Raw genomic sequence first — 12,685 nt, forward strand, 5'->3', positions numbered from 1 at the left:
CTTTATGTTGGTTTATTTCTCTTTATGATATAGTGTCATTTCCCTGATCAATCTTAAGCAAATCACCAAGTTTCATCTAGCTCATTTCTCATTGTACGTAATGAACAAGGAGAGTCTAATTTTATATTACTGTTGTGTTTACTTAACTGCAGCAGCCTCCTGGTGTGGCTTATGCACAGGCCTTCAGTTTTCCTTTTTATTTCATTTTTTTTGTATTCTAAATACTCTGGTTAACTGTTACCAGTTGTTTCATCTAGGATTAGCTATCTCTTCTGTGATATATTTAGTGATTGTCTCAGCTTAGTCTGTTCTCCTGTAGAAAAGTAGTAATCTTAACCTTACAGGAATCCAATTTTATTTATCAGACAAGAGATCTCTATCCTGGAATAACTTTACCAGTTGGGCATTAGACACCTATAGGCATTACTTTGGAGTTGTGACAAGTAGGTAGAAATGAATGGTGTAGGAAATTAGGTTGGGGAAAAGTAGGTCAATTCAGATCAAAATATTGAAGTTGAAATGCTGAATAATGTTGTTAAATGCCAAATTCAGAAGCACCTAACTCAAGTATACGTGAGTTCATTTCCCGTGTTATCATGTTGTTGATGGGTATGGGTGGGCTTGTGCTATGGACTTGACTGTAATTTATTATGTATTTGTAGTATCTGGCAAGATAGTTAATTTGAACATATTTTTGACAATGTATGAACAAGCCAACATTTATATCTGAAACAAGATATTTATTTCAAGAGGACAAACAACAGATGACATGGATGCAAGAACAGAAAGTATTGATTATATTTACGTGAAACGACATCTGTATAGGGAGGAAACGAGTCATGTGTGGCGTCGGAAAAGCGCAACAGGTCAGGCAGCATTTTAGCAGGAGAATCGGCGTTTGCGGACTGGGAGGGAGAGTTGAAGTGTTCGGCCGCAGGGCAGTGGGGTTGGTTGGTTCAGGTGTCTTGGAGATGTTCTCTGAAGCTCTCTGCGAGTAGGCATCCTGTCTCTCTAATGCAGAGGAGACCACATTGGCAGCATCGGATACTGTAAATGATGTGTGGAAGTGTAGTTAAAACTTTGATGGATGTGGAAGGTTCCTTTTGGGGCCTTGGATGGAGGTGAGACCACCAGGACATGCAAGTTCTGGGCCACCTCCATCGCCAGACTCTAACCACCCAACGCCTGGAGGAAGAACACCTCATCTTCTGCCTCAGGACCCTCCAAACCCCACGGCATTGATGTGGATTTCACCAGTGTCTTCATTTTCTACCCCCTCCCCCCCCAACCTTATCCCAGTTCCAACCTTCCAACTCTACATCGCCCTCATGACCTGTCCTCCCTGTCCAACTTTCTTCCCACCTATCTGCTCCACCCTCCTCTCCGACCTATCACCATTACCCCTACATCCATCTACCTATTGCACTCTCAGCTACCTTCCCCCTCAGCCCCACCCCCATCCCATTTATCTCACCATTCTCTTGGCTCTCAGCTTCATCCCTGATGAACGGCTTTTACCCAAAATGTCGATACTCCTCCTCAGATGCTGCTTGACCTGCTGTGCTTTTCCTCCACCACATTCTTGACTCTAATCTCCAGCATCTGTAGTCCTCACTTTCGTCTAGGGAGGAAACAACCCTATTCTTCCTTTTCTATTCAGATGCTGTCTCACCTTTGAAAGTTTCTACATCTTCTATTTGGGTTGTGAATTGTCAGCCAATCAGTGTTAATTTATTGAAGTACAAAAGCATTGGGTTTTAAAGTAGCTTCAAGATAAAAGTATAAATTCAATGGGAAAACCAATGCTTTATACTACATGAATGTATAGATATCCATTTTCTCTTTAATTTGTGTTCCTGCGAATGCTGTTTGCAAAATGAAAAGCTTTGATTAATGTATCTTTTTTCAAGTTCTGTATTATCAAATATCTATAAAAATATAATCAAATGAATAAGAGTTTCCATACTTTGATATAATTCTTTGTATAACTGCAAGGCAGTTGTGTCGTGTGACACTGGTGAACTCATAATTCTGACACCATTAAGCTGCTTGCCTAATTTAAGATTTTTGAGTCACTAATCATTCTCTCCATGCATTATGAGGAGAAGAGACTACAATATTTACAGCTTTTATATCACAGGAAAGAATTACCAAACCTGTAGGATTGTGGTTTTTATAAATTGAGAGGCCATTCTTGTGTCATCAAAAGCCAAAACATTGGTTATCTGTCCAACATACTGATAAGATAGAAGTATGTCCAGTTATACAGTAACTATACAAACTAAGTGAGACATGACTGGGCAAATTTTTAGGTAAATTTCCATCAGAATTATAAGGGTAGAATGTAGGGAGAAGAATTACAAAATGTTTTGGTTTTAAGTTCAGATGGTTGGGGCAAGAGCTTTTGACATGGGTATGCATGAACATAACTTGTTCAAAATACTATATTGTCTCTATTTGGAGAAATGTAGCAAATCCATTGCTACTTATACTATCATGAAGACCTATTTTCCACTTTGAATGAAATATTATCGGTGTGATTTCTAAAACATTGGAGAACCTCACTTGAGATACATTGGAAATGCACAAATATCCAGCTCCGATCACAAGGAAATCTTTTGTTTACCACCAAGTTAACTTATTGTGCAACTAGATATTGAGCAGTGCAGCCGTAGCTTGGCATCAGAGTTCAGCACTGTTGTACCCTAATCAGTACTGAAATTTAGCCTTCCCACTTCCTCATGAAATTTGGTGTTGTGTTATATGACTACTGTAGAATGATAACTGATTAATGGACTGACATTAATTATTTGTAATAACTAGCAACTTCAAGCTCTGACAGCAAAGAAAATACAAGGTTCTTAAGAAAGGGTTGTTTCTAACTCTGAAGTGGAAAATGATGTTCAAGTAGCACTGAATGACAAATACGTTGTTTTTCTTATAGAACTGTTTTGACTGTTCTGTCCTCATTTTTAACAAAAAGCAGATAGAATGCCAAACTTCAGAGAATGAAATGGTGACATTAAAGTTCAAACTTAAAAGTTCACAAATAGGCTTTTGGAACTTAGATTAGTTTTGCACCAATCTGCAATCTGAGGTAAGATCGCCAAAAGGGCAAAGTTATATTTTGTTCCAAGAGTTAGATTGTCAACATAACTCCCTAGATTTGTAATGGTTATATTGAAAATATCTTTGCAAAGGAACTCCGGTAACTATGCAGTGGATATACTGGTAATTCCTTTTTCACCACTGCATAGGGTTTCATGAAAGAAAAATCTGCAATATTTGCAACTGAAGTGTAAACTTATTTTACATGTTCAGGCAGTGGCTCATCTTTTAAGGTATAGCACTGACCTCCATTCTTCACTCTCTGCCAATGACAGAGCTTGCATTTAGGTCAAAGACCAGAGACCAACGCCTTAATCTCCTGCTTGAAGGAACAAAGCAGCTTAAAAAAAATATTTGGAGTATGACTTCTCTATGCACACATTTTTTTAGTAAGGCTCTGCTGAAAAACTTGATAATGGGATTAAGGTTTTAAATCTATCTTTGATCATCATGCATGTTCTCTTTATTTTAATTTTCTGTCACCAATGGATTCTTCTGCAAAATCTTCGGTAATTTTCCGAATTAATATCAGGTTGAGTCTCACCTAAATTATTGCTCGGTTGCATTGTAACACCATGTACTAAAACACCTATGAAATGAAATATGTTGATTTTCCCTTCTACAGTGTGTAACTGGAAGCATACCACACATTTGCAGCTTTTTAAATATACAGTCAGATCTCCCTAATCCATGTTTAACTAGGGAGACCACAAACTATTTAATAATACAAGTCCGCATCATTATGTCTTCCATTGTTAAACTTGCACAGTTATACTTCTCAATCTGAATTGATGGGGATCAATCACCATAAACTTCATGGTGCTGAAAATCATTCAGCTAGGAAGGTGGTAATATTGACACAGGAGAAATAGTGGCAATGTCATATACCAGAACCACCACAGTTCAGATGCCTTTGATGTGGGTATGAATGCTCATAACGCTTTCTAAAAACTATATTGTGTCTATTTGAGAAAAGATTTGTATTGTTTGCTTCCAAAATGAAAGCTACTACTGTCATTGTCATAGTCAATGAACAGTCCCAACATGCAATTGCAAGCATATAGCAGTTAAAACAAGTGATGTTGGGCATCTGCTTGCGATTGGAAAAATACTACAGTTCTGAGAGGCTATTTTGGCACAGTTCCTAAACCCTATTACCCTTGGTCATCTTTCGGAGTAGAAGTAGAGACCACCAATATTTAATAATTAACATCTTAATGATGCAATTCCGCACATCAAAGGGAAATAATACACCTTTATATTCCCTGGAACTGAGTTTAATGCATCGCATGCAGTCCTTTTGCTTGACTTGGACAAAGTTTGAAAAAGAAATTTGTACAGTGACTAAAGTTATGAAAATATATGTAATGTCTTCAAATTTAAGTGAAATAGATCCAAGAAAATCAAGAGAAGAAATGAGGGTGAGAAGCAAAATTTCTATTAGTCCAACTTCAGCAGCCTTTCATGACTAAATTTGTATCCCACTGGTCCTTGCTTGGTACCATCAGGTTTTCCCAGTACATGTGGATTAGCTGATCTGACTATTAACTTTCTATATCAACAAATCAACTAAATGGGAACAAATTCTATATCATTAATTATGTCCACAGATAGCGCACAGACTATCTGATTTGTGCTTTGGTCTGTTTTTAATGAAATCTTTTACTTCTCGTGTGTTAACAATAGATGTGAAAGACAACTCTTTCAGCCGTTCCCGGAGTTCAAGTGTTACCAGCATCGACAAGGAGTCCCGAGAGGCAATCACAGCTCTTCACTTCTGCGAGACGTACACCCGAAAGGCAGACACCTGTACATCCCCATGTTTATGGGTTGGGACCACACTTGGCACTGTACTGGTCATAGTACTGAATCTGCCACCTGGAGGAGATCAGAGACTTACTCAGCCGGTCATAGTGTCTCCCAGTGGTAAGAGCATTTGTGCAGTCGCTGTCTTCCTTCATGTGTTAGGCCCTGTCACACAAAAGAATTGAAGAGCCTAATGCTCTGAAGTCTTGTCTTGTTACATTTTAATGTGTTAAATACTTTGGGCTGCATCTTTATTTGGCTAAGCATGAGCTGCACAATTTTTTTCTGAAGGGATTTTCAGTATGAGGCCCAACAGGATTTCTTGCCATACCTTAACAAGCATGTCTTATTAATTGCCAACACCACTCCATGAGGTCCCTCAGGTCCAATTCTATTCCCATCTTAGCCTGCACCATTCCCAGATGAACTTGCCATTGAACAGATATCTGCCAAAAGACCAGTGTCCTTGGCCCATTTCATCTTTGAAAACAGTTGTGCAGCCAGAGAAGCGCTTTCAGACTGGAGCTGCCATGTGTTTCCTGACTTTTGCCCTGGACATGGCTTTACATTCAGTGTCCTGAAGATCCTTTTGGATGGGGTGCTACAGACAGACTCTTTGCTCCATAATTAACAATGGAGGACACATCCCAAGACCATGCCAGCCTGATACAAGGTTACCAACCCAAGTGAGAGTGGTCTCAGCTATTTGAAGGAAAGCCCAACAGTGTAGGAAGGACAGTCTCCAGTACGATTGCCATCATTTTCTGTCCAATACCCCTCTCGCATTATCTCTGTTACTTCACTCACCTCCCACCAAGGTGCTCTCATTTATGTCTGCAACATCTTTCTCACGTGCTCTGACTGATCTCAATCCTGACTCCACAAACCCTGCTTTGTCACTGATTCACTCACTCAGAACATCTCCCCACCTGTAACAAAAGTAACAGCTGTACCACCTGTTTTCATCTCCCAGAGTACTTGCCTCTGTTTCTCATTCCAAGAGGATAATAACCTCCAGTAAGACAGAACGAGTCAAAACGAATGATGGGTACCTGTCATTCCATTCCGCACACCTTAAATGCAGAGCATCCTGACACTGACTGCCCAGCTAGATGACTAACTGTGTCCAAGGTGCTAGGCTGTTATCAGATGCTAGCTTTGACTTACTATTTCTGGAACTCCTGATCAAAGGCTATCTCCCTCACCTGAGCACTGCTGACAAACTTCCTAGCTTTGTGTTTGTGCTAATTAGCATAGCAAGACAAAAGTAATATTGTATTTTTGGTCATTTTAAAAGTAAACATAACACAAAAAAGAAAAGTTATGCATGGCAGGGATGCTGTCAGCATCCAGGTAGGATCAAAGTAAATAAGTGGAGGTTGACTGACGTGATGCCACTGTTTAAGAAGGGTGATAAAGACAAGCCAGGGAACTATAGACCTGTGAGTCAGACGTTGGTGGTGGGCAAATTGTTGGAGGGAATCCTGAGGGACTGGATGTACATGTATTTGGAATGGCATGGACTTATTAGGGATAGTCAACATGGCTTTGTGCGTGGGAAAGATGTCTCACAGACTTGACTGAGTTTTTTGAAGTAGTAACAAAGAGGATTGATGAGGGCAGAGCGGTAGGTGCGATCTATATGGACTTCAGTAAGACGTTCGACAAGGTTCCCCAAACGAGACTGGTTAGCAAGGTTAGATCTCTCAGATTTAGGGTGAGAGGGGAAAGATATAAAAGAGACCTCAGGGGCAACTTTTTCACGCAGAGGGTGGTACATGTATGGAATGAGCTGCCAGAGGAAGTGGTGGAGGCTGGTACAATTGTAACATTTAAAAGGCATTTGGATGGGTATATGAATAGGAAGGGTTTGGAGGGATATGGGCCGGGTGTTGGCAGGTGGGACTGGATTGGGTTGGAATATCTGGTCGGCATGGACGGGTTGGACCGAAGGGTCTGATTCCATGCTGTACATCTCTATGACTCTATAACTGCTATAACAGCACATGAAGAGTCTGGAGATACAGCCTAGTCTACCCCAGGAGCTAGGTGCATGTCCCAAATGCAGTGTCATTGCTGCAACATTGTAATGATAATTGCCACTGCACCCAGAGGTACAGCAATGAAGCATAAGGGTCCTGTATGTAGTTTGGATGTGTTCTTTGAGGGTTCTTGGAAGCTGGCACATATTGAATGCCAACATCTCTAAATGTGAGGTGCATGGCCTGTGCCCATGAAGCTTCCCCTGAGATGTTGGTGTCCAACATAGAGGCCCTTCAGTGCCAACAGTGAGCTGAAGTCACCCAGGTACCTGTTCTGACTTCCATGTGAGGAATCCTCAACATCTAGTTTATTCATGCATTTGTTTTGATAGGAAACTGAAAATTATTGAGACACGTGCTATTGCAAAGGCATTTAATAAGCTAAAATTCCCTTTATAGAGGAACCTCGATTATCCGAATACCAATTACCCGAAAATTGGATTGTCAGAAGGAGATATTGAGGTCCCGACAGAAACATTACCTCAAAGACGTGTCCAACACTGATGGCGTCTTTTATTTACAGTGGTAAAAAGTACAATCGAGTACTGGACTGATGGGCGTGCAGGCACTGTCTCTAAATGACTGACCTCCCCCTCCCTCTCCCCCCACACTTTCCCTGGAGTTCTACAAGGTGTGTACCCTAAACCCCCCACTCCACAGATAATGTCTCTAACATTGTCCTGTACAGGGCAAAAGTGGAACCTGTCAAAAAGTTGCAATAAAAAGGTGTGTGTGAGAGATATGTACATGCTACTTAGAGACTCACCCCAAAAAGGTAGTAGCAGCAGCGGCCATCTTGTTGGTGTCCTGTCCGGTTGCCCCGAAGAGGGGCGAGGGTGGGAGCATGCGGGGGTCAAGTGGGAGGAGACAGGGGAGTGGGCAGGCAGGGGTAGGTGTTGGATGGGGTTTAGGGGTGTGGGGTGCTGTGTTGGGGAAGGGCGAGGACTCGTGTGCATTGTGTTGCTGCTAGTCTCCTGAACGGGAACCAGACAATATAAAGCTCCAAGCCCCAGAGGAAAGGCATTGAATCGATTAACCGAATAATCAATTATCCGAATGAAATAGTGGCCCACCCTTCTCGTTCGGATAATTGAGGTTCCTTTGTAATTGGCAACTCGTCACTGCCTAATGAGAAAATTGCCTTGCCATTCAACAAATGCATTAAAGATGTTGAGAGATGCTCCTGAGGTCAAGATCAGACTATCTGGGCTTCTCGTTTGATTCTGCCACAAATATCACGAAAATCTAGCTCAGGTCCCTCTAAGATTCTGCTCTTTTTGACAATACATGTTGTGAAAATGGGGTAAAGTAAAATGGGAAGGGTGGGTGTGGTGGCAACTTGTGTGGTGCATAAAACTGGCATATAGCTATGATGTTGAATCACCGATTTAAAAGAAATATTGATTTTTTTTTAATGGCTGTGTACAACACTCAGAGTTTAAAGGGAAATTTGATAACCAGAACAACTCATGGTACGTCTGTATGGTCTGTTTGATGTTTTGTATAACTGTAGCATGTCTTTTTTTTTCTCGGTGTCTAAAGGCCAGCAAGGCATTAGCTGTGTTTTTTGTACTGGTTCACAACATTGTAGTGATCTATCTTTGAGACTCCAAGACTCTTTGGATCTTCACTGTTTCTAGCTTTTCATCATTTAGTGAGTTCCATGTTCTGTGTTTTGTCGGTCCAAAGTGTCTAACCTCCATTGACATTCAATTGCGAAAGTTCTATCCCATCACTCCAATGTATCAATGCACTGCTAACGATGCCAACTGTCTTTAAGCCACCAACAAATTTGAGTATAAATCACTAATGAATACAATGAATTGTTTCAGTCCCATCACAAAAGCTTCCAATTGAGTTAAATGTTTTATCTCTTGCCACTTAATTGTCCTTTATTGTTATACATTCTACAGGAACTATATTGAGACTAAAAGGTGCAATTTTGAGAATCGCGTTTCTGGACACCACCGGAAGCCTCATCAATCCAGCACATGAACCCTGGAGAGAACCAAATGTGCAAGAAGAGAAGGATGACAAGGATAAATGTAGAAAACTGAGGCCAGTATCTGTGTCTCCCTCATCCTCTCAGGAGATAAATGAAACCCAGTACGCAGTGATATGTTCAGAAAAACAGGCAAAAGTTATCTCATTGCCATCCCAAAACTGTATTTATAAACACAACATAACTGAAACATCATTTGTTCTTCGTGCTGATATTGTGGGACTGAATGGAAGCATCTGCCTTGCATGCTTCTGTGCAAATGGACATATCATGACATTCAGGTAATTCACATTGTACTTATTCGTGAATGAACTGGTTGTATCAGGATACATAGAGTCAACAATGCACAAACTAAAATTTGTTAAGGACTTAAGAATATTGGAAATTTGTATTCAAATGCAATTTTGTTGGAAATAATTGGCTGCTGTTTCTGGCTTAGGTAAAGTATTGGTTTTCAGCATCTTCCAAGTTCTTGTGCTTTCTACTCAGCAGCTTATGGCTTGAAGCACACAATCAGTGATTTGTTGCTGGAGATGTGATCTTTTGGATGAAGAGTTGAACTGTGGCCTTGTGCGCTTGTTGATCAACAAATACTGCCAACACATGTTATTTGTTTGTTTATATCATTGGTGGCTTGTTTGCCACTTGCTTGATGAGCGCAATTCCAAGAACTAAAAGTTTAAACACGAGACACAACTAAGATCAGTATTTGATTTGTCATTTCCTCCACCACTGGTGCACAGTGACCTAAGTGTGTATCACTTATGAGATGCACTGCAGCTCTCCAAACCTGCAATCTCTACTGCATAAAAAGACAAGGATATGGGAACACAACCACCTTTTAGAATTACACTCCAAATCCAACACCATCCTGATTTGGAACTATACCTATGTTCTTTCACTATTGCTAAGACTTCCTACTTAACAACACTGTATAAATTTACCTACAACAGGTGGACTCAGTTCAAAAATGTAACTAACCACCACTGTATCAATGGCAATTGGGAATGGGCATCAAATGCTGGCATTGTCAGCAATGTGTAGGTTCTACTAACATTTTTAAATTGCTGTTTGTGTGACTTTGCACAAATGGTTGTCTGATTTCCTTTAAAGCAAATGTGTTCCAAGAGTGCTATATTCCTGAAGCACTTTAAGACATTGTGAGGACTAAACAGTGTGTTCGAAGTATGGAACATATTTCCCTCTATGCACATGCAGTCAGGTCCAGTGTCACAGGAGTTTAATCAGAACACATTCACATTCCACACTCAATATTTATGGAAGAGAGCCTTTATGGAGATTATAGCATGGAATAAGTACTGTTGTTCTATGAAGCCTGTGTTCGTGCTAAATTTTTAGCTGCAGATCTGCTGTACTTCCATAAATTACTTAAAATAGTTAATGTAGATTATTTGTACATTATAGATTAAATGCCATAACACCCTAAGGCTTTCTGCCCAATTCACTTAGCAGCATCACCAGAAATCTGTTGACATCTTACGAAGTACAATCATCTAGACGTACTTTATAGTAAGATTCCTCAGGGAAGTTCCTTTATATATGAATTTAATTTGTATGTCTCTTCAGAAACACAGCTGTGGTTAGGATATACCAGATTAAAGGGAGCTAAGGATGTGGCGTTGGATTGGTTACAAGGGAATGATTTGAAATACCGCTGCAGAAAGTAAATGTGGGATTTGGAAATAATGATGGTCAATATAACTTAGTTTGCTGTGTAGTTTGGTAGTATTGGGATGGTCTAGGAACAGTGGATAGATTCTGGAATTTGTCTGTATGCCGCCTGATTGTTCGTAATGAGATGATTTTAGAATGCTGGAAAAACTTAGCAGATCTGGCAGCAACTGTGGAAAGAGAAAGAGTTTACGTTTTGACTACAAGGTATTAGAAAATAGGTTCATTCTTATGCTTTTGACAGAGAAGCAAGAGGCAGATGGTGTCAACACAATGTAAAAGTCAGAGGTTGTTAATTATGGAGAAAGAAAATTAGATGTAAAACGGGTATAAATTAAGAAGTGAAAGGGAGACAATTGGCCTACTCTACAAAGTGAACAGTCTTGCTGATCCTCTGCCTCTGTCAAAAGAATATTTACAAAAAAACTATTTTCCCACATGTTTCAGTTCTGAAGAAGTCATGCTGATTTTAAACATTGACTCTGCTTCTCTCTACAAATGTTTCCAGACCTGCTGAATTTCTTCAGCATTCACTGTTTGTTTCAAACTTTCAGCACTGACCAGTATTTTACTTTTGTCTGGATGATTTTGTAAGTCTGGAGGACTAAGGGAGTCCTGGGAAGTGTCAGAACTAGTGACCTTTGGCATATCCTGAGGGTGCAACAGGTGTTTTGCTGTTTAGCACAACATAATGGTTCTGATAGTATTATTGGAAAGTTGGTTTTTCCATGGAATACATTTTATGTAAAAAGCAAAAATGCTGGATGTATTCAGAGGCCAGGCTATGCCTATGGACAGAGGGCATAATTAATTATTTCATGAACTTCCTCCAGTTCAGTGCTAAATTGAAAAACTCCTTCAAATAAGCAGCAAAAAACATGAAAGATGTTTTATGCTCAAATAATTCTAATGTTTGTCCTGATTAGATTTGCATATGTCATGATCTTCATTGCAGTTTAAAAATTAAATCTTTCTGTAGACCATTGAAATAATGTCAAAAAGTGTGATGCTGGAAAAGCACAGCTGGTCGGGCAGCATCTGAGGAGTAGGAGAGTCAACATGTCGAGCATGAGCTCTTTATCATTGAAATAATGTGGCGGCTTTGTTGTAATGAGGGGTGTTGCACTGAGCTCAATTGTTTTATGATAAGTACGCCATTACCGCTATTTTTATTCAATGACTTGAGCATCATGCTTGAAATTGTGTAATTTAAATGATTGTCACTGTAACATCAATTGAAGCCTGATGATTGACAAAGGCCGTACTGGGAAATAAAGTCCTTTATTTTAAGAATGGTTAATCATATATAGCTGTTATTGATTTTATCATTGGTGCATCCTGGGTATCTTAAGTCCAGAACATGTCACCAGGTACAGATATTATTGAATTGTAAGTTTAATGTCAGTAGTAAAATGTTCAATAGAACAACGTTATGTGGGCTTACTGATACAGGGAGCATGTACAGTATATGATACAGTGAATCTGTGACAGGTGAAACAAGTCTGGAAGATCATTGAATTGAAATATTAACTGTATCTCTCCATTGATATTGCCTGAATGACACTTTTGCATTATTTTTTCCTTATTTTTCAGCATCCACAATACTTTGCTTCTGTCCTTATATTTTTTAATCTTCCTGTTTTGATTTTGTTTTGAAGCTTGCCAAGCCTTAGACCACTGCTAGATGTCAATTACTTACCACTGACGGATATGCGAATAGCTCGTACTTTCTGTTTCACCAACAATGGACAGGCTCTATATCTGGTTTCCCCTACCGAGATCCAGCGCATCACCTACAGTCAGAGCACATGTGAAAATTTACAGGTAAGGATCGTTGAGATTGTTATCATCTTCCAGTGAAAACTGTGCTACAGAAGCTAATTCTTAAATTAGTGCTTCTTCTTAAAGTATTCCTTCACTTGTACACCTTTTGTGCAGAAGTACACTCAAGAAATGCAGGCCATCGTATCGTTTGAGGTATTATTCTGATATTTGTAATGCAGGTGGAATTACCAATCAATCTGTTACGTCATTC

General features: G+C 39.8%; 1 protein-coding gene across 7 annotated transcripts in view; it reads left to right on the forward strand.

Annotated features, from left to right (window-relative positions):
- Positions 1–12,685, forward strand: part of stxbp5a (syntaxin binding protein 5a (tomosyn)) — a 231,444-nt gene that overhangs the window by 190,842 nt on the left and 27,917 nt on the right. For 3 of the 7 annotated variants that reach the window (XM_060831736.1, XM_060831739.1, XM_060831740.1), the window contains 4 exons: positions 3,384–3,497; positions 4,795–5,034; positions 8,870–9,239; positions 12,309–12,474. In XM_060831736.1, the coding sequence (XP_060687719.1) occupies positions 3,384–3,497; positions 4,795–5,034; positions 8,870–9,239; positions 12,309–12,474 (890 nt within the window). The remainder of the gene's footprint in view (positions 1–3,383; positions 3,498–4,794; positions 5,035–8,869; positions 9,240–12,308; positions 12,475–12,685) is intronic. The other 4 variants (XM_060831741.1, XM_060831742.1, XM_060831743.1 and 1 more) reach the window with 2 other exon arrangements.

The sequence above is a fragment of the Hemiscyllium ocellatum genome, chromosome 10 (genome assembly GCF_020745735.1).
Source record: "Hemiscyllium ocellatum isolate sHemOce1 chromosome 10, sHemOce1.pat.X.cur, whole genome shotgun sequence".
Lineage (NCBI taxonomy): Eukaryota > Metazoa > Chordata > Chondrichthyes > Orectolobiformes > Hemiscylliidae > Hemiscyllium > Hemiscyllium ocellatum.